Consider the following 22691-nt stretch of genomic DNA (forward strand, 5'->3'; position numbering starts at 1 on the left):
GTTTGAAAGCACCTGGAAAATAATGGGGTGATAAGGAATAAGCAGCATGGATTTGTCAAAAGCAAACCATGTCAAGCCAACCTGAATTTTTAATGTGATGGGGCTACTGTCCTACTAGGTGAGGGAAAGAAGTTGGTACTATCTCTTAATGTTAGTGAAGCTTTCATTGCAGCCCTGCATAGCAATCTCAGATAAAAAATAAAAATAAAAAAAACACACTTAAGGAAATGTTGTCTAGATGAAATTATTAGACAATATTCAAAAATTACTCAAAAAGCTAGTGGCAACAGGTGGGGGCAGGAGAGGGCACATGCCCCCAGTGCCATGGGCAGGGGGGGCAAGAGGCCAGAGCCCCTGGGCAGCCCAGGGGACTAGCTGGGGGCCTGGTGTCTGCTGCAGTTGTCCCCACCCACCCACCAGCAGCAGTGGTGGGGGAGCAGAAAGACTCAGCCCTAGTCTGCTCTGCTCCCCCTTCTGCTGACTGCATCACTCTTGGGAGGGACCACTCTACAAACTCATCAACACAGCCAGCATTTGGGGGAGCAGAATGGACTGTGGCTATGTCGCTCTGTTTCCCCAGCTCCCACTGCTGCTCGTGAGTTTGCTGGGGAGACAACCCCTGCTGCCAGCACAAAGGGAAGAGGCAGGGGAAGGATGGGCAGAGTCTGGGGGCTGGGGAGAGAGAGGCTGTAGATTTAGGTTAGTTCTCAGGAAAAACTTTGTAATAAGGATATGCTTTGGACCACTCTTCCAAAGGAGGTTGTGGAAGCCCTATTCTTGGAGGATGGTATGAGCAGAGTGGACAGACACCTTTCAGTGGTGGTCTAGGTTTAGCTGGTCCTGCCTGAGCTCTGGGGGCTGGACCTCATGACTTTCCAAGCTTCCTACCAGCCCTACATTTGAATTATTCTGCAATTTATTATTTTCTCCTTGATAGTTGCTTTGATAATAGCTGTACTGATCATCCCTCGAATATGTGTTTTAGGGAACGGTTCTCTCAGTTTTGAAAACAAAAGACTTGTTCCAAAATCTAAGTTACTGAAAATATTCTTTCTGAAAATTCACAATTTCCAAGCAGCTGGGGATTACTTTACTGCAGCTACCAGTGCAGAATTCTGGCCTGCATTTTGAAGAAAGCTCTGAGAACTAAAGAAAGGCAAAACTTCAAATGTTTCATAAATTGTGTTATGAACTAGTGTGTGTACTTTTCCCTGACACCATACAGATTAACAAATATTACTCTAAATTCCAGTTAGCACACAAAATCACACACATGAAAACATACAGCCCTACAGCAGAAGTCTCCAAATATAGATACAATTCTCTTTTAATTATGCTGCCCTGTATCAAAATATTTTTGCCGATTAGGACATTTTGTTTGCAGTAATTCCAAACAAAATTGTCAGTACACAATAACTTGTTTGCATTTTTAATTAGTGTATGCATATTTTAAAATGTGTAAGGACCTACTTTTAAATTATTACTGTAGTGATGAAAAGTCTATGTCATAAAGCTCCAAAATTTGCTTGAATTCCTTTTTTCTCAATTAAGTTTCCTCAGGTAAAAGTAGGAGTCAAATGAGTTTTCTCTCTGCAAAAGCACAGCATCATACTAAGAGTGTGGAGAAAGCTGATGGACATTTGAAACGATTAGGACATGGAAATGACAAAGAGAGGTAATTACTGTGAAGAAGGCATAGAGGGTTTTGGTTTTTTTTTCTTATAAAGATGGTGCACTGCTGTTGTTAAAGGGGAAAGTTTTGCAATTAAGACTGTAGAGCTGCGTCTACATTAGCCCATTCTTTCAAAAGAGCAGGTCCCACTTCAAAGTACTGCATGACGCGTCTACACATGCTGCACGCTCTTTCAAAGGTGAAATCGATGTTAGGCACCGCAGGAATCAAAACCACCCTTCCAAACAGAAAATAGGAAGAAGCCATACTTTTGATGTCTTTTTTCAAAACAAGGCATAGGTAGACGCTCTCTGTCCTGATTTTTTGAAAGAGCAGGGTCTGCCATGGCAGCAATCAGTTGTTAGGCAGAGATGTGCCCAGCCCCTGTGGGGCTCTATGGTCTGTGCATGCAGTGGCTCTTAAGGCCGCACAGACCAGGAAACCCTGTTGCAGGAAGCTTAAAGTGTGCAGGCAGCAGCCATCACACCTGGTGCCCCTGTATGCCTCAGTGCAACCCTCAGCAGCCCCCAGAGAGCAATGGCCACCCGCCAAGCACACAAGGAACCCCAGAGCACCTCCTCCGAGTGCACCCAAAGCTCCCAAGGGTCCAACGGGGGTGGGGGGAACATACCCCCTCCTGGAGAGAACACAAACTTCAGGACTTGCTGGAGCTCTGGCAGGAGTAGGAGGTGCTCCGGGTCATGGGGAGCAAGTGCTGGAACACGGCCACCTTCGCCTAGCTGGCCGAGGGCCTAACTACCCAGCATCACCCTTCCCGCACTCCTGACCAGGTCAGGAGTAAGGTGAAGGAGCTGTGGCACAGTTACACCCTCACTTGGGACTCGACCAGCTGGTTGGGGGCCACCCCCACCTCCTACTCCTATTACAGGGAGCTCAGGAGCATCTTGGGCCCACGGGACACCTCTTCCCCATGGCCCCCCCCATGGACACCATGGCCAAGGAGCCCCATCTGGGAGAGGAGAAGGAGCTGAGACCAATGGCCAGCCCTACACCACCAGTGCTGGAGATGTAGCCAGCCTCAAGCAGGGACTGGTCCAGCAAGAAGGGGGAGTTGGTCATAGACCTCCCCTCCTGCACCTCCAGCCAAGCATCAGCAAGACGGCCATCCCCCGACCTCAGCAGTGGACCTACAGGTATGTACCCAACAGGGCACATGCCCCGGATCATGGCGTGGGGGCAGCATACACAACTGGGGGCGCACACACACACCACTGGCAGACCCTGGCCCGCCTGGATCCTGGGATGGCAGCATGGTCCCCAGTATGTGTGAGCACCCGCTCCTGCTGACAGTGCTGCACCCTGCCCCCAGGGGTAGGGGTGGGGGGGCAGACCACACAAAGGGGCCACCCACAGGGCCACCGCACCCATGGATGGGGGGACAGGGGATGGGGACCCGGTGTCCTCAAAGGAATGGGGGGCCATGGGCCAGAGGGCAGGTGTCAGTATTCATTGGCTGTTCCTCTCTTCCCCCCATTACTGCAGCCGCACCATCGAGGGCTGGGAGAGCCTTGCTCCATCCTTGGTACCAGACAGTCCCCTGGCAGTGAGGGACAGCGATCGGCTGGAGGCACCATTAGTGCCAGGATGGGCCTGGTCATAGTGCAGCCAGAGGTGGCTGATGAAGGACCCCCACCTCACTGTCTCCATCCGGCATCAGGTGGAGGTGGATGAGCACCAGCTCCATTTTGAGGAGGCGAAGGCTGCCTGGTGCCGGGCAGCCAGCGGGGAGTTCTTGGCCAAATTCCAGGACATTGCAACCTCCTAATGGGAGCTCCTGGCCTGGCTCCCCCCTCCTGCATTCTTCCCTGCTGCCCCACCTGCTGTCCTGCCTGCCATGGCCCTACCTGCCAGCCCCCAGGGAGAGGATCCCACTGGCCCAGACCACTGGCCCAAGGCTGATTCCTGGCCCTCCCTCCCTGCACTCCCCTTTGGGGACCCTGTATGGGGGGTGGGGTGGGTTGCACCCCTCCACCCCTGCCCCGGAGTGATGGCCCACCAGGTGGGCCACCTAGGTCCCCCTCCCCCTGTAAATAATTACCCAGCCCCAGTATATAGTTAGCCATATTGTTATGTTTAACAAGTATTACGCACACAATTTTTGCAGTTACCAATACACTGGTTTGTTTTCAGAAACCCCTGTGTGCTGGATGTGGGGGAGTGTGTGGGAGGTAACGGGGAGTGTGCAGGAGGCCCACTGGGGATGGCCAGAGCTGCGCTCACTGGGGCCCCTTGTGAAAGTACCAATGCAGAGCCTCCCAGACGCGGATCCCGTTCCCATGGGTTTGGCAGCTAGGGGCAGCAGCTGGCTGGGGGTAGCCTGTGCTGACATTGGGCGCCCGCCCCTCCATGAAATCCCCCCCGCACTACTCACCATGATATTGTGGAGCATGCAGCAGATGCCCACAGCCTGGGGGACATTGATGACACCCATGTCCAGGCGGGCGATGAGACAGCACCACTACACCTTCAAGTGGCCACAGGTACGCTCAACCACTTGGCGGGTGTGGTTGAGCTGGTCATGAAAGCGCTCCTAGCTGGAGGTGGGGTGACCCATATAGGGCCACATGAGCCAGGGCTGGAGCGGGTATGCCGCATCTGCCACCAGGCAGAGGGACACAGTGGTGTTCTGCAGTGGGATCTCCCTCTGGGGGATGTAGGTCCCTGCCTGAGTTCCGGAAGACCCACATGTTGCAGGTTCAGCTGGGCCAGCCCATGTATATGTCCTGGAATAGACATGTCCTGCAGGACTTCGGAATGGTAGCCCTTCCTGTTTCTGAATTGTCCTCTGCTGTGCTCCGGGGCGTGGATAGGTATGTGGGTCACATCAAGGGCCCTGAAGCAGTTCAGGAACCCTACTGCAGCAAAGCCTGTGATGGCTGCATCCAGGTCCCTGATGTGGACAACCCTCTGGAGGAGCATGGCATTTAGAGCGCGGAGCACCTGTGGTGGTGGTGGGGAGGGACATAGGCACCTGTGGGGATGTGCAGAGTGTTCCTGGACTCTCCTGGCCCCACTCCAGCTCCTCTTGGGCCCTGCACCTCCCAGTGGGTACGTGCCCAACCCTCTTTACCTCCATCACGATGGCCCCAACTGTGGCCTCGCCCATACCAAATTGGTGTACCACAGAGCGGTAGCTGTCTGGAGTGGCCAGTTGCCAGACAGCTATAGCGACCCTCTTCGCCATCGGCAGGGCATGCCACATCCAGGTGTCCTGGTGTCTCGGGGCCGGGACTGCCACTGGCAGAGCTCCAGGAAGGTCTGCTGCTGCATCCAGAAGTTTCGGAGTCACCGGTCATTGTCCCACTCCCCATGACCAGTTGCTCCTGCCACTTGGAGCTGGTGGGGTAGCTCCAGAGCTGGCGAAGCACCCGGGGAGGGGCAGAGTCCTGGAGGACCCTGTGGTGTGGGGCATCCCCTTCTGCCCCTTCGGGGGGACCCTTCCAGGAGCTGCAGGGCAGCCACCAGTGCTGCAGCCAGAAGGGTGTCTAGCTGCTACTGCTTCCATGTCCATTTCTGCGGGCACTGTGTCGGCAGGACTTGTGGCAGCTCCGCAGCCCTCATGGGCTACGTCTACACGTGAAGCCTACATCGAAATAGCTTATTTCGATGTAGCAACATCGAAATAGGCTATTTCGATGAATAACGTCTACACGTCCTCCAGGGCCAGCAACGTCGATGTTCAACTTCGACGTTGCTCAGCCCAACATCGAAATAGGCGCAGCGAGGGAACGTCTACACGTCAAAGTAGCACACATCGAAATAGGGATGCCAGGCACAGCTGCAGACAGGGTCACAGGGCGGACTCAACAGCAAGCCGCTCCCTTAAAGGGCCCCTCCCAGACACAGTTGCACTATACAACAAAAGATACACAGAGCCGACAACTGGTTGCAGACCCTGTGCCTGCAGCATGGATCCCCAGCTGCCGCAGCAGCAGCCAGAAGCCCTGGGCTAAGGGCTGCTGCCCACGGTGACCATAGAGCCCCGCAGGGGCTGGAGAGAGAGCATCTCTCAACCCCCCAGCTGATGGCCGCCATGGAGGACCCGGCAATTTTGACGTTGCGGGATGCGGATCGTCTACACGGTCCCTACTTCGATGTTGAACGTCGAAGTAGGGCGCTATTCCGATCCCCTCATGAGGTTAGCGACTTCGACGTCTCGCCGCCTAACGTCGAAGTTAACTTCGAAATAGCGCCCGACGCGTGTAGCCGCGACGGGCACTATTTCGAAGTTAGTGCCGCTACTTCGAAGTAGCGTGCATGTGTAGACACAGCTATGCTGTGCAGGCCAAGGGTGTTGGGGAGGGGCCCTTTAAAGGAGCAGCTTGCTGCAGTCGCGGAAGGGCTTGGCCACACTGCTACCCCATCTGCAGCGTTTCCTGGCCCTTTCTTTTGAAAGAGGCCATCGGTGACTGTAGACGCTCTTTCAACATCCTGGACAGTCCCTTTCAACATGGCTCATGGCCTTATTGATGGTGTTCGTTGATGGCCCCAGCCCATGTGTAGACGCTCCCCTTTGAAAGGGCATCTTTCGACCATTCTCTTTCAAAAGGTGCCCTTTTGAAAAAGCTCTGTAGTGTACACATAGCTTAAAATTATTTGAGGTTCAGGCCTGTGTGGTGCTGAGCACTCTTGATTGGATCCAGTGTAGCTTGCTTGCTTACTTAAAAAAGGGGGTCAGACACATAGACCCACAGTGTGGCCAGAGCCATTAAACTTTGTTATGTTTATTTATCTATATGCTAATATAATTAGAAATAACAGCTTTATTCCTTGATTTCCAACGTATAAGTAATCTTCAATAAGTGGCATCCTTCAGCAGTTAATGATAGATGCTGTAAGATTTATAAGTTATCTTTATTGGTGATGTAAATTTAGTAATATTGAAATAATTGCTACCAGGTTTTACATCCTATGTTATGGTGGATATTTTTATTTAACCTGAGACTAAATCCAGGATTTAGGAAATACATCTGTTAAGAGAGAGTAAGCCGTGCTAGTCAAGTAGCACTTTAAAGACTAGCAAAGTAGTTTATTAGGTGAGCTTTCATGGGACAGACCCACTTCTTCAGACCATAGCCAGACTAGAACAGACTCAATATTTAAGACACAGAGAACCAAAAACAGTAAGCAAGGAGGACAAATCAGAAAAAGATAATCAAGGTGAGCAAATCAGAGAGTGGAGGGGTGGGGGGGAAGATCAAGAATTAGATTGAGTTAGGTATGCAGACGAGCCCCTATAGTGACTCGGAAAGTTCCCATCATGATTTAAACCATGTGTTAGTGTGCCGAATTTGAATATAAAAGTCAGCTCGTCCACTTCCCTCTCTACAAAGGAGCAATAATTTCTTTTCAGTAACACACATACCTTGAGGTCATTGACAGAATGCCCCATTCCATTAAAATGTTGACTAACTGGTTTGTGGATCTGGAGTGTTTTGATGTCTGTTTTGTGCCCGTTGACCCTTTGTCTAAGGGAGTTAGAAGTCTGTCCAATATACAAAGCATCTGGGCATTGTTGGCACATGATGGCATATATGATGTTAGTAGAGGATCATGAGAAAGTGCCCGTGATTCTGTGAGTAACCTGGTTAGGTCCAGTGATGGTATTTCCAGAGAAGATATGTGGACAAAGCTGGCAGCGGGCTTTGTTGCAGGGAAACGTTCCAGGACTGGTGTTCCTGGGGTATAGGCTGTGGCTGTTAGTAAGGATCCTCATGAGATTGGGAGGTTGTCTGTAGGAGAGAACAGGCATGTCACCCAGGGCCTTCTGGAGTGTAGCATCCTGATTAAGAATAGGTTGTAGGTCTTTAATAATTCATTGCAGTGGTCTGAGTTGGGGGCTGTAGGTGATGACCAGTGGTGTTCTGTTCTTGGCTTTTTTGGGCTGTTCTTGGAGTAGCTGGTTTCTGGGTATGCGTCTGGCCCTGTCGATTTGTTTTTTTACTTCTCCTGGTGGGTAATTCAGGTTTATGAATATTTGGTAAAGTTCTTGTAGTTTTTGGTCTCTGTCAGTTGGATCAGAGCAAATGCGATTTATACCTAAGAGCTTGACTGTAAACAATGGATCTAGTCACGTGTGCAGGATGGAAACTAGAAGGATGTAGATAAATATAGCGATCAGTAGGTTTTTGGTACAGTGTGGTACTGATCAGGCCATCCTTGATTAGTACTGTAGTGTCCACGAAATGTATCTCTTGCATGTTGTAATCGAGGCATAAGTTGATGGTGGGGTGTAGATTGTTAAAGTCTCTGTGGAATTCTTCTAGAGCCTCTGTACCATGGGTCCAAATCATAAAGATGTCATCAATGTATCTTAAGCAGAGGAGTGGTAATAGGGGACGAGAGCTGAGGAATCGTTGTTCCAGGTCAGCCATAAATATATATATTAGCATATTGTGGGGCCATGCGGGTGCCCATAGCAGTTCCACTAATCTGGAGGTATAAATTGTCCCCAAAACAGAAATGATTGTGTGTGAGAACAAAGTAACAGAGGTCAGACACCAGATTGGCTGTGGTGGCATCACGGATGGTGTTCCTGATTGCTTGTAATCCGTCTTTATGTGAAATATTAGTGTACAGAGCCTCTACATCCATTGTGGCAAGGATGGCATTATCAGGAACTTTTCCGATGTTTTGTAATTTCCTCAGGAAGTCGGTGGTATCTCGGATATAGCTGGGAGCGTTGGTGGCAAAGGGTTTGAGGAGGGAGTCCACATAACTGGATAGTCCGGTGGTAAGAGTGCCAATACCTGAAGTGTTTATATTTGCTTTTTGTGTGATAGAATAAGACTTTGGGCAGATTTGGCAAAAGTTGCACGGAAACAAGGAGTATGGGATGTGTGCCGGGCAGCATGCAGATTCTGTCTCTTGTATGATGACGCTCAGATGAGGAAGGTACCAAAAGCTAAAAAATGTAAGTCAACACTTACACATTTGTTATGCATTTGCTTCAATGTTTTCAAAATGAGAACTCAGTGTCATACACTGTAAATCAGTTGCTCTTAATTTGTTTGAACCCCAGAGGGATAATTTGGTTATTAAACAGTTCGCCACTTCTGATTTGATAAATTGGTAGTAAAACAAAACTTTAAATTAGTCTGCAAAAATTTGATCTAGGTTATTATTTTCCTAGTTTACAGTGTATTGGGCTACCAGAATATGATACTGTATTGTGTTACTCAGCAAAGAATTAAAAATACATCAATTTAAAAATTGAATTTCTATCTGAGAATGTTTTATCTCCTATTGTAATAATTTTTGAGGTTCTGGTCACTGACTGAGAGAGACTAGAGCAAATGAAGGTTTGTTTCAAGGTATTATATGCTGTGATAGCAGTTTACGTATATAACCACCCTACATATGGATTATCAGCAGCTGTTGAACCTTGGAACATTCAGCTTCAAATTGCAGATCTCTGGCTAAAGGGATCATTCTATTAGATGATAATTGCAGTATGTTTTTATCAATTACTACTAGTAGTCTGTTTTCCCTATTTTTAGCGTGTCTCTTCAGCATAGGAGGGAAGCAGCATTTTGGAAAAAAGAATAAATGTGATGGTAAAATTCATTGATTTGTCTCGGAGGACTTAAAATATATTTGAAACTACTTTAAAACAATTCCTTTTCAAATAAATGATGTCCTTTTAAAAATGACGTTTTAGTCCTGGTTATTTTTCAAGAGAACAGTTCTATGTTGAAAGAGCAGATAGTCCGTTTCTCTCAAACTTCAGATAGAACTCCATAAAAGGCAACTGTGTACCTTAATTGAGTGTACTCATACTCCAAAAGTTTTAATTTCTACCATATTTGATTTAATTGAAAAGCTGTTTGAGCATGAATAGTTTTATGAGGCATCAGGAATGCAAAAACAGAGAAGTGTGGTACAAATCAATCCTATTTGAGAAATTTATTTTATTTAGATCTATGCAAATATGTTCGTGGCAGTTTTCCAAAATGTAATCTTTTTGAATTAGTTGACCAGTCATGTCCTTTTTGCAAATTATTGCCCTCAATAATGTTTATCAGGTTTTTAGGACACAATAAAAGTGTATTTTGAAAATTCTGAACCAAGCACATTTCTAATAACACAGCTGTTCCTTGTATTAGTTAAATCTCTGATGTTACATTAGGTTAAAATTAAGACAGTTTGTGCCACAGTAAGATTTGTGGTCTCCAATAAATTAACTTAAAACCAGATTGCAAGATATAAATGTGTACTTTCCTACTCATGCCACATGTCCATCTAGAAACCTGCAGATACTACCAGACAAGGCTTTTTTTAAGCAACATTACAGTGTTAGGGAAGCATTATATTTTGTGCTGCAACATGAAATCATGCCAGTTGGAAAAGGGTCACCATAGATTGTTCAAATTCATGTCTTTTACTTGAAAAACATCTGTTTGTGTTTCAGGTGGATAATTATAGGTAAAAGCACAATTATACCATTAGGTATTAATAATGATAAAAATAATAACACTATCACACACAAACCTGTGCCCCAACATGGTGAAAATGAGTAAAGGTGGGGACAGCAAGTGAGAAAGGAAGGAGAGATGGAGTGAGTGAGGGTATGACTTCAGAGGAGGTGTGGGGCAGTGGCAGAGCAAGGATGTTCAATTTTCTGCAATTAGAAAATTGAGAAACCTAATGTTAACCCAATTTGAAAAACTAATAAACTGTAATGTATCAGAACTTAAAGATATCTAATATATATATCACTCAACTGTGGGACAATGATAGATTCAAGAAGTAAAGGTGTAAAAGAGCCGTCTCTGTTGCCCTGGGCTTTCTTACATTACAACTTCATGCCTGTCAATCCATAAATGTGAGAAGTTTGACTAGTGAATACTCTTTTAAACTGTCATTTCATGGCTACTTTGCTCTGTCCTAATCACAACACCATTTATCTAACTGATTTACATACCTGCTCATGGCACTGCCTGGAGAGAGGTATTTTCAGTTGCATTAAGCTGTAATGAATAAGGAGTTTGAAAGCAGCCATTTTAAATCTGAAATCATTTCTATCCCTTTTATAGATTTTAATGTAACAATGCAATTTTCTTATTTAGGCGTCAAGTAAAAAGTCTTTCTGATTTACGTACCAACAATAGTAAGAGAAGCTTCTTTTTTCTTAGTACAAAAGAAGAAAGCTAGTATAATTGTGATGGATGATAATCGAGGTGGCAGCCTACAAATGGAATCATCCTTGCCCATTAAATCATTTTCTTTTGAAAGAGATTTACTCAGAACATTAGCAGAAATAAGATTCATTAATGCAGAGGTTAGTAAATTGTACAGCTGTCATATTCATTTTTTTTGTCTGCTCCATTCTCGGCTTTATCTGCAGTGCAAGTATACATTCATCTTTAGGAATGACATGTCACTTTTCAGAGATTGTAAACAATAACTAATGTGTTTGCATAGAAACTTTAAAAATAGTTTCATGAAGCTACTAAGAAATTTCCATTCAAAGTAGATATACTAATGTTTCCCTGTAGTACACATAATGTATTTCTCAGTCATTTTATTTCAGATGTTTGACAACTGACCATATAGCTCCAGAGCTTTAAAATTTTAGTGAGATAAAGTGTTGTTTACAGGTATGATGTTAAATTCTTTCTGCAGGATCTCGGTAATGTGAAAGACCATATTTAATGTGTTGATTAATTGCTATATGCTACATAACATTTGACAATATTGTGCAACTAATATTTTCTTGCCGAATGGAGCCTTGACTTGAGCAGAAGCAGTCTCTGTTTTCAGTGATATATATTGTGTCTATATTTCTAGGCAACTATTCATTTGTTAAGATTGGAGGGTGTTCAGCTGAATGATCATGCTGTCCTGCCTGAGGACACAAGCCAGCATCCCACTGGATATATTTCCAAAATTCCTGAACATGATCCAGAATGGATAACATACAGGTATTTTTCTTTAATCTGTACCAAATCCTGAGGCCCTTGGCAAATTCTGTTTAATTATCTCACCATGAAGATATTTGGTTCATATTTAAAAGCATGGATTCTAGTTGGCTTTAATAGTAATTTCTGAGTTGGCTCCATTGTGGAACATTTATTGGCATTCTACAATGGATATTTTTACTGTCAGATCATACAAAACTTTTAAAAGCTAAGGTTAACAATGCTGTCCATTTTTTAAAAAAAACTCACAATTGCCAAAATTCATGAGATTTTCAGTTACAATTCCAAAACCAATGTATTCCATTTTGTCTTTTTTTCCATACCATGCCCATCACTGTAATATCTGAGCAGCTACCTGAATATGTAGTGAATGATTTAAGTTGAAACAACTTTGTTTCAATTTTCTTCACCTATGGAAAGTGAATGGATGAGAAATTAATTTCCGATTTCTTTTCTTCTCCCACCTCCATAAATACTATTAAGTTATTTGTTTCTGTGTAAAATATTCTATTTAGGAAATCTTACTTCTGGAACTGAAGAAGTTATGATTAACATTATCATACTTTTAATATATCATTATGCTGAAAGTTTTAGGTTGAGCGATGTAACCCTTTTCTTGCAAATATATCCCCTGAGTAAATCCTCTTCATTCCTTCATTTCCTCCCCCCTTCTTTTTTTTCTTTTAAAAATAAACTTGGACTGACACATTGACCCTGCAGATTTGTAATTTGCTGAAGAAATTGTGGTTCCTGTTACCTTAATTTACACTGGAGAGACCACCCAGGGTTACACTAGTATTGGTTTATTGAACAAGGAATTAAACACTCCACTCTAAGCACTACATGGTTAAACTAAAGAGGGTAGAGCTGCCACTGAAGGTTTAAACTATCGAAGGTTTAAACTAAACCACTGTCATTCACACACATTCATTCCCTGCCCTCAGACACTCACTCACTCATACAGGCATATGGTTTGCAGAAGGAGCCAAGGCATCTTGGTCCTGGAGAGTCTGTTTGCTGATCCTGGGTGGAGAGCTGGTCAGGAAAGAAGCTGGCTGCAGGAAGGCAAAGGGAGAAAAGAGAACTACTGCCATGTGCTCTCTCCTTGTATTGCCTCTGTACCACCCCTGTTACTCCTCCACATTTGTCATCAAGGAGCATGCCCAGATTTCCCTAGAGCCAGAGAGAGCAGCCCTATTCAGCCTTGATTAGGTTGGTGACTCATCTTCCTGTACTCAGCCTCCCAGGTTCTAACGCCAAACAATCAATAATCTCTACTCAGACACATTCATATCTGAGGGGAGAAATGCAAAGTCCACAGCAAGCCACAATCAGAGTGGATGAAATTTACAAAAGATTACAAGGTAGCAAGGCTCAATTACCAAGTTTACAGCAATTTTCTGAATTTATAAAGCCAAGTTGCATAGAGTTACAAAGTTGTAAGGTTTTACAACAATTAGAGTTGCAAGGTCTTAGATCACAAGATGCCGACTTTAAAAGTTAATGCAGCGGAAACAATTACAAAGCTTCAGAGAATCATCTACAGATAAGTAATGAAGTGGCTTAGAAGACAACTGCCTCCACCCACTCCCCAGCAAATGCAATCAGCAGGAGGTTTTATCAGTCTCTAAGGCGCATGTTGCAGGACCTTACAGTTTAGTGTATTTCCAGAAATGCTATGTGCAAAATAAAGTAATAGAATAGGCGGAGACTTGTGCAACAGTTTTCTGTTGAGTATCTGAAATCACTGTCTTTGATATACCAAAGCACAACAAGATCCTTTGAGCATGAAAGAAGAAACAGTAATCAGTTGAAAAGATGCAGAGGTACGTCAGCAGCTCTGAGAATACTAGGAGAGTACACTAGTCATTTCTAAAATGCAATGGGTGGGAGGAAGGGAGGGAGGGATTTTGAGACAGATTTACTTCTGTCATCCTTCTTTTGTCCCTTGTTCTCTTCCCAGCTATATCCATAGGTAAGAGCAGTGTGTAAGCTGACCATGGTGACTCTCCAGGCAACATACTGGGGAATGCTTCAGCCATACTAACTCTCCACCTGTCCTTGGTCACTTCACGCCCATTCAGATCCCCTTATTCTGTTGCTTTCAGGAGAGAGACTCAGGAGCTCACTTGGGGCTAGTCCATGGGTCAGCAACCTTTCGGAGACAGAGTGCCAAAATTTGATATTTTGACCTTTATGTGAGGTCTGAGTGCCAGTGATATTTTTTAAAGTCACTATTCGTCCTTACAACAGCTTCATTAATAAATGAATTAAGATGCAAAGCTTTACCGTTTAGGTGATGGTTGGTATCATTAGCAAGTCTTTTGTCAATCCACAGGCGGCATGGCTTTGAGCAAGCTCCTGGCTGCATGGGGGAGGAGGGGCAGGGCTAAGCTTCTGCCTCCCGTGATGATGAAAACCACTAGCATGCCAGTCTTGGCACCTGTGCTGGGGATTATTGACCCCATCATAGGAAAAAGGCATCAGAAACATCTACTGCACATCAACTGTCTTGACCTTGAACTCGTATATCCCTCTTCTTTGGTTTTTTTTTAGGATACTTGTATTTATATTGTAATTTGTAGTCTTCTCTGCAAAGAATTTTGAGAAATATGCTGTTTCAGGTTCTAAACTACTTGCTAATTGCACTGCTATATCATCTCAGCAGTCTTCTCCATGTTATCAAGTGATTTTGGATCATTCCTCTCTGGAGTTCTGTGGTTCCAAGCTAGTTTTCCATTAATTCCTATACTTCTTTTTTTTTCTTTAATCAACTGTATAGCACCAGAAGGGGGAAGGCAATTTAATGATGTGAGTCATGTGGCACTAAAATGTCCTTGACAGTTCCAGACACATGCAGAGCATTTAAAGGAAGTGGCTATGAACTTTTTCACTCCTTTGTCCCCAGACAAGTGACACTAGAAGTAATAGGGGAATGCTTTCCTTAGCAATGTACACCACCTGTCAGAAGGATGTGTTCCCATTCATTTGCTCTGCCTAGAGGAAACAATAATTATGAACCTGCCTTGTAGAAAGAACAGTAGTTATGGGTCTGATGAAGAAATTACTGGATGGATTCTGTGACTTGTTTTATGTAAGAGGTCAAGATAGATTATCATAATGATCCCTTTGGGTCATAAAAATCTATGAATTCTTGATAGATAGGCATTATCGGGGTTCCCTCCTGTGCATTTTAACTTAACTGTCCAGACAGGCAAGCTAGGGAGGTGCTGGAAAATTAAATGCACAGTAAAAATCTATATTCAGTTATAGTTTTAACCTGAAGTTTGCAATGATCTCTTGGACTGAGGCACGGACTCATGTACAGTTTATAAGGTGCCCTGTGGATAAGACATTGGGTATGGATTATGAAATACACTGTATGCATTATTTTGGATGACGGTAGTATTACAGCACTTTGGGGTCTGATGTTCCTTGTGTTGATTTTCCTTCTTTCCTGCTCCCCTGCCTGTTTCTTGTTTGAAAAACAACTAGAAAATTCCATGCTGGTTCAAAGTTCTAGCTTTTAGAGTATATTCATTTTGTTCTTTTAGTTTTGGATTAATAGCTTCTTAATATTAATTTTATAGTTTATGGATTGACCACTTATCCCAATATGCTATGGAAAACTTTCTGCGGGCTGCAGAAATGGGAGAAGAGTTAAATGAGGCCTGGATTGTTCACAACACAGTGGTGTATGTCTTAAATCACAATAAACATCTTATAGCTTCAGGAAGACAGCGAGAGATTGTTGAGTCCCTGCAGAGTCTTCTCAGTGCAATCAAGAACACTGGACACAGTGGGTAAGGATGATGGTTGACTTTGATTATTACCTTGCTATTTTTATTGTGTCTTTTATGAAGATAAAACTAAAATAAAATCAGAAATATTTTTCACTAATATCATAAACAGTGTTTTCATTGTGCTATACCCCAGTAGCACTGAAGAAAAGCTGTTCTTCTTCGACTGTCCCCATGAGTGCTCCACATTAGGTGTCGGGCTCGCCCGGCGCCGCAGATCGGATCTTCCAAGCAGTTTATGCCGGACCGCGCATGCGCCGGTGCGTGCCGCTCCCTTGCGCGCTCCTGGCCATGTGCGCGATCCGGTCCCCGCCAGTTCCTCTTAACCGCCGTCGGCTGCAGACGGAATCCGACTAGGCTACGGCCAAGTTAGCGTATTCAATGGTTTTAACTGTTTTTCTTTAAAGTTTTCAAGTTCTTAGGCTACTGTTAAGTTAGCCAGTTGTTATTTTCCAAAAAAAAAAAAAAAAAAAAGCAAGAAACAACAAGCGGGACGGCATTCAGTCCAGTCCTAGTAACAAGCGGAGCACCGGAGGCTAGGAGCCTAGGAGCCTAGGGCCATTAGCCCTCCTGCCGCGGCAGGCTATCGGAGAGGGGGAAAACAGCACAGAGAAGGTGCTAAGTACCCCATTAACAACTGAAAGACTCACCAACAATGTCCTCTTCAGGATTCAAGAAATGTGAGTCTTGCCGAGAGGCAATGCCAGCGTCTGATGGGCACAGTCACTGCATAAGGTGCCTTCGGGAGTCCCATGTCACGCAGAAATGCTCCTTCTGTGCAAAATTAACAGCCAGAGCAAGGAAGGACAGGGAGATGCGGCTTAAAATGCTGCTCTTTGACAAGGCCCTCCAGCCAGACGTGCTGGAGCGGCCGCAGCAGGAGGGACCCTCCGGGGCCCATAAAAGGAAAGCTGCCTCCCTCACCCCATCAGTGCAAAAATGGAGGAAAGTCTCCCCAGCCCGATCCCTGCCGGCAGCAACAGCAAGCGGGACGGGAGGAGTGCACAGCCCCCAGCCGCAGCAACAGCTGATCGGCAGCGGCACGGAGAGCCACGTGGAGGCGGCTCAGCCTCCAATAATCAAACAGCCACCCCGCACCGCAGGCAGGGCGGCGGCTAAACAAGCGCCGGTACCAGCGGCACCGCAAGCAGCGGCACCAACCCCCGGGGACCCGGCGGTGCAGAGCGTACAGGCACACAGCCTGCAGGCACTGGAGGACACCACCCATGCGGCACCGCCCGTAAGAGTGCCGAGCACGGCGCGGACGGGGCCGAGATCCCCTACACATCGGGGGCGGAGCTACCCCCTCAAGGGAGGGGGAAGGCCGCACACAAAACAAGGCACCCCAGCCCCTCTCCAGACAGGGCTGCAGAGTTGCTTTCTTTCAGCCCTCCGCTCATGCTGCAGACTCCAACTAGAAGGCAGGGGTCCCCCCTAGCCTACCCGGAGCCCCCATCTCCATTTTTACAACCAGCCTCGCCCTGGCTGAGACCACCTTCACCCTTCCTGGGGTTTTTGCTGCTGGAGTACTATCACAAATCGCTCTCTCCAGTGTCCCAGGTCTCTCGACAATCTCACTCCCCCAGATGCAGAGGGTATGCACCAAGGGAGTGGTCTAGGTCACCTTCCCAAGAACAGTGCCCATGCTGCCATGGTCGCCCCTATCACGCGGGGCATAGACACCACCGGCAATCTACCAGGGAAAGATCCCCACAGACGGTCCTGTATCCCCGAGGGCAATCGCGAACGGGGACAGAGACTCAAGTATCTCAGGAGAAACTGGTCATGGAACCCCAAGATTTTCCCTTGCAAGCTTCCAGCGAGCGGATGTACCATCACCAACAGGAACCGGAAGGGTCCAGAGAGGCGTACCCTAGTGGTTCCTCGCTCTCCTCCCCGGACGAGGCTACGGCCCCGGGGGACGTCCATCCTCCGGACGATCTCAAACAGTTTCAAGAGCTGTTTAAGAGGGTGGCCTTCACGCAAGGCATCCAGACAGCAGAGGTGCAAGAGAAACACCATAAGCTGCTCAAAAATCTGAGACCTCCGGCCTCCTCCAAAATAGCAATACCGCTTGATGAAGCAATCTTGGAGTCCGCCACTATGATATGGCAGACCCCCGTGACTATTCCGCCTGTCCACAAGAGAGCGGATAAGAAATACTTCGTGCCGGCGAAGGGCATGGAGTTCCTGTTCAGCCACCCACAACCAAATTCCTTGGTGGTGGAGTCGTCGCAACAAAGATTGAAGACATCTCAATTCAAGACAGGGGGAACAGACAAAGATGCCAAGAAGCTAGAGCTGTTCGGCAGAAAGGTCTACTCCTCCTCCACTCTACTGTTGCGAATGGCAAATTACGCAGCGCATCTAGCGAACCATAATTTTGACAACTACACTAGGTTAACCTCCCTCATGGACTCGCTTCCAGAGGACAAGAAACCGGTGCTCAAGGCCATCGTGCAAGAAGGCTACGCGGCCTCGAGGACGGGAGTTCAGATCGCCCTGGATGTTGCGGACACAGCAGCATGCTCCACAGCTATGGCAGTGGTGATGCGAAGGGAGTCCTGGCTCCAGACTTCGGGTATACCGAGGGATCTGCAGGCAAAGATAGTCGATCTTCCCTTTGACTCGCAGAAGCTGTTTGCTGAAGTCCTTCATTCCAGTAAAGATTCGAGAGCCACACTTAGGACCCTGGGGATTTACACCCCTCCATACAGAAGGAAAAAGTACTACCCTCTACAAAGACAGTACCAGTACCAGCAACAGCGTCCCCAGTACCACAGGGGTTACGAGCAAGGGTGACATCAACAGCACCAGCAGTACAGAACTCCCAGGCGACATTCCCAACAGAGACGTGCGTCCTCGGGGCAGGGCCAAAGGCCACAAGTTTGACACACAGATCCAGGGCTGCGCCATCACTACCATCGCACAAGGTCATCCGAAGCGGTTATTCCACCATCGCCTCCGACCATTCTACGACCAGTGGCAAAGGATCACCACAGACAAATGGGTGCTGGAGATCATAGCCACGGGGTATGCCATCCTCTTCCAGTCGCTCCCACCACCACAACCTCCACCCAGGCCCCACCTCCAGGAGGCCTCCCATGTAGTGAGGCTCAAGCAGGAGGTAGACCATCTCATGCTCTTAGGGGCAGTGGAAAGAGTGCCGGAGCAACTGCAAGGGAAAGGGTTCTACTCGAGGTACTTCCTCACGGAGAAGAAGACAGGAGGCTGGAGGCCCATCTTAGATCTTCGAGGCCTCAACCAGTACCTGCGCAAGCAACGCTTTCGGATGATCACAATCGCCTCCATCCTTATGGCACTAGACGATGGAGATTGGTTCGCAGCCCTCGACTTACAAGACGCGTATTTTCACATAACTATCCATCCGGCTCACAGACGATTCCTCCGGTTCATGGTAGGCAAAGAACATTTTCAATACAAGGTCCTACCGTTTGGCCTCTCCTCGGCCCCCAGGGTCTTCACCAAGACCTTGGCAGTGGTGTCAGCCTTCCTGCACAGACAGGGGGTATTTATATTCCCGTATCTGGATGACTGCCTACTCAAAGGGGCCTCGAAGGAGGAGGTACTACGCATGATACGCATCACAGCAGGCACATTCTCTTCACTCGGCCTGGTTATCAATCCGGCAAAATCAAAGATAGACCCCACACAGGACATAGAGTTAATAGGGGCACGCATAAATTCTATTACAGCGAGAGTGTATCTACCAGAGACTCGCTTTTGGGCCATCGGCTCCCTTGTGCAAGTCATCACCTTCAGCCCTACGGTGCCGGTCCTGACGTGCTTACAGCTGCTGGGCCACATGGCAGCAGCGATGTTCGTAGTACAGAACGCCAGATTACACATGCGCAGCATGCAGCACTGGCTGGCGAGTGTATACAAACCGGCAGCACACACCGTTCACAGGGTGGTGTCGCCCACAGCAGAGGTGTGCAAATCCCTGCAATGGTGGGTAAACCCCAAGAACTTGCTAACAGGGGTACCCTTCCACCAACCACAAATATCGGTTTTTCTTACTACAGATGCCTCCCTCACAGGGTGGGGAGCACACATGGGTGAAGAGGTGACTCAAGGGCTGTGGTCCTCCACGAAGCAGTCGCTGCACATAAATATACTGGAGCTCAGAGCAGTGTTCAAAGCCTGCAGACACTTTCGAGACCATATACAAGGCAAAGTAGTCGGGATCAGTACGGACAATACCTCCACCATGTTTTATATAAATCGGCAAGGAGAAGCTAGGTCCCGTGCCTTATGTGCGGAAGCAGTCCGGTTATGGAACTGGTGCATCGCCAACAATATAATCTTGAAAGCCTCGTACTTACCAGGCGCTCACAATGTGAAGGCAAACCAGCTGAGCAGGCGTTTCACACTCATGCACGAGTGGCAGATCCGTCCCGATCTGCTACGACTGATTTTTCACGCATGGGGTTTTCCCCAGATAGACCTGTTTGCCACTCAACACAACAAGAAGTGCCCACGATTCTGCTCCAGGGCAGGACTGGGACGGGGGTCCCTGGGGGACGCATTCGCGATCTCCTGGAGGGGCCCCCGGCTTTACGCTTTTCCTCCCACAGTGCTGATCCACAAAGTCTTGCAGAAAGCCAGGAGGGAAGGAGCCCGAATGATCCTGATAGTCCCAACGTGGGATCGACAGCAATGGTTCCCCCTACTCCTGCGCATGTCGGACCATCCACCGATGCCCCTTCCGGTGGCGCCGGATCTGCTCACGCAAGACCAGGGGTCCATAGTGCATCCGCACCCCCAAGGCCTGCGACTACAAGCGTGGTTAATCCATGGCTCAGCTCCCTAGAGAGCACATGTACAGAGGAAGTGCAACAAGTCCTAGAAAGTAGCAGGAGGACTTCCACCAGGAAGACCTACAAGCAGAAATGGACTCGCTTCACGGCATGGTGTTCTACCAAACAGCTAGCCCCCCTTTCGGTGCCTATACCTGTAATATTAGAGTATTTACTGGACCTCAAGAGAGGAGGACTCTCACTATCTTCGTTAAAGGTCCACCTTGCCGCCATTTCGGCGTTCAGACACGAAGAGGAAGGGCACATGGTGTTCGCCCATCCCATGGTTACCAGGTTCCTCAAAGGGTTGGTAAACCTATACCCCCCTCGGAAACCGCTTCCACCTTCATGGAACTTGGACCTGGTGCTTAATGTGCTAACGGAACCACCGTTCAAGCCTTTGGCCACGGTTTCCCTCCGCCTCCTTACGATAAAGACGACCTTTCTTCTTGCAATCACGTCAGCTCGCAGGGTGAGCGAGCTTGCGGCAGTTATGGCAACGCCACCCTGCACTGTTTTTTCCAAGGAGGCGGTAACCATACGGCTGCATCCAGCCTTTGTTCCTAAAGTTTCTTCTGAGTTTCACATTAACGAACCTATTGTTTTACCCTTGTTTTATCCAAAGCCTCATAACTCTAACAAAGAGGCGCACCTACACCTCCTGGATGTGAGGAGGGTGCTAGCCTTCTATATAGACAGGACCAAGTCCCTCCGGAAAACGGATAGACTCCTAGTCTCTCTCGCTCCCAAATCGAAAGGAGAAGGTCTCTCTTCACAGAGAATCTCGAAGCACATCGTATCCTGCATAAAAATGTGCTACGAACTCAAAAAGACTCCTTTACTGGCCACGCCCAGGGCTCATTCCACTAGGGTGGTGGCGGCATCAACAGCCTTTTTCAAGGGCGTTGCACTAAAAGACATTTGCAGAGCGGCGACCTGGTCATCCTATGACACCTTCGCCAAACATTACGCCCTTCACAGGGTATTCCAAGAGGATACCCGTCTCTCGACAGCGGTCCTCTCGGGGACAAGCTGCACATAATCCGATTACCCACCTCCTATCTTGGGTTACTGCTGGGTAGTCACCTAATGTGGAGCACCCACGGGGACACTCGAAGAAGAAAGAAAGGTTACTCACCGTAGTAACGGTAGTTCTTCGAGATGTGTCCCCATGGGTGCTCCACTACCCGCCCATCCTCCCCGCTTCGGATCTCTGTTTAGTGTTTTGCAGGAGCATCCGAGGTGGTTGGTCAAGGAACTGGCGGGGACCGGATCGCGCATGTGGCCAGGAGCGCGCAAGGGAGCGGCGCGCACTGGCGCATGCGCGGTCCGGCAGAAACTGCTTGGAAGATCCGATCTGCGGCGCCGGGCGAGCCCGACACCTAATGTGGAGCACCCACGGGGACACATCTTGAAGAACCACAGTTACTACGGTGAGTAACCTTTCTTTCATGTTTTATTTGATAGGGACTAAACGCTGCTTTGATTTGTGCATGGATATTTGAGATGGTGTAGTGGATAAATTGGCTTATAAATGAAGTCCCCAGGTCTAGCATTGTGTGGTATTCACTTTACCCAGTCTAAACCTTGTCAACAAGTGACTATGCAAAGCTGATGTGGTCTTTTCAGTTTGTAATAGCAGCAGGGGAGCCTGCAGTAGCTGCATTTACTGTGCCTAATCAAAAGGATACCCTTACTTGACATACTGTCTTTCCAAAGCAGAATGCCCTGAAATGTATTCATTTGATGTCTCTCTCTCTCAAATTTAATATATTCTATTCATTTAAATGTTTAATAATCCAAGCAACTGTGGTCTGTTACTTTTACTAGAATAAAAGCTTTGTGAAATTTAAAAGGGGAATGAAAGAAAGTAAAAAGAAAAACACACAGTAGCTGGCTGCAATCCAGGGATTGCTGTAAACGTATAACCACCATGAAGTCATCACAGAATACTGAATAATTAGTATCAATAAAGATCCCTGCCAGGCTTCACAGAAATTTATTAGTGGAATGCAGTGTAGGAATAGCTTCTTTTTTTAAGAAAAGTTGTATTTCAAAGAACCCTGTCTTGCCACTGAAACGGAAAACTCTAGAATGGGAGTGATTAAGTCAACGATGAATGCTATTGTACAATCTCTGCCAAAAACAAAACAAAAACTAACTAGCATTTTGTGTAGTTGCCATTCTTAGTTTTGAGCTAATCACTTAGAATCTTGGAAACCAGAAGGAAGATTTTCAATAAAATCAAATAAACAAGTATTGTCAGTACTTGTGGAGGAAGTGAGGGTGCTGTTGATTATTGGATAAATTGAATTTTAGATGAGGAATATGGCCGTCCTAATACTACTGCGCTTTGGAAGACTGTGACACTGATGACAATGACTCCATCCCTGACAGTGCCAATAATCTGTGAACCATAATAAAGCAGGCACCACAGTTAACTATGAGATACCTCTGT

General features: G+C 47.0%; 1 protein-coding gene across 1 annotated transcript in view; it reads left to right on the forward strand.

Moving 5' to 3' along the window:
• Positions 1–22691, forward strand: part of CFAP46 (cilia and flagella associated protein 46) — a 167993-nt gene that overhangs the window by 42810 nt on the left and 102492 nt on the right. The window contains exons 15-19 of the mRNA XM_074999578.1: positions 1552–1675; positions 8476–8606; positions 10828–10973; positions 11483–11616; positions 15204–15416. Coding sequence (XP_074855679.1) covers positions 1552–1675; positions 8476–8606; positions 10828–10973; positions 11483–11616; positions 15204–15416 — 748 coding nt within the window. The remainder of the gene's footprint in view (positions 1–1551; positions 1676–8475; positions 8607–10827; positions 10974–11482; positions 11617–15203; positions 15417–22691) is intronic.

Source organism: Carettochelys insculpta, chromosome 7, assembly GCF_033958435.1.
Source record: "Carettochelys insculpta isolate YL-2023 chromosome 7, ASM3395843v1, whole genome shotgun sequence".
Lineage (NCBI taxonomy): Eukaryota > Metazoa > Chordata > Testudines > Carettochelyidae > Carettochelys > Carettochelys insculpta.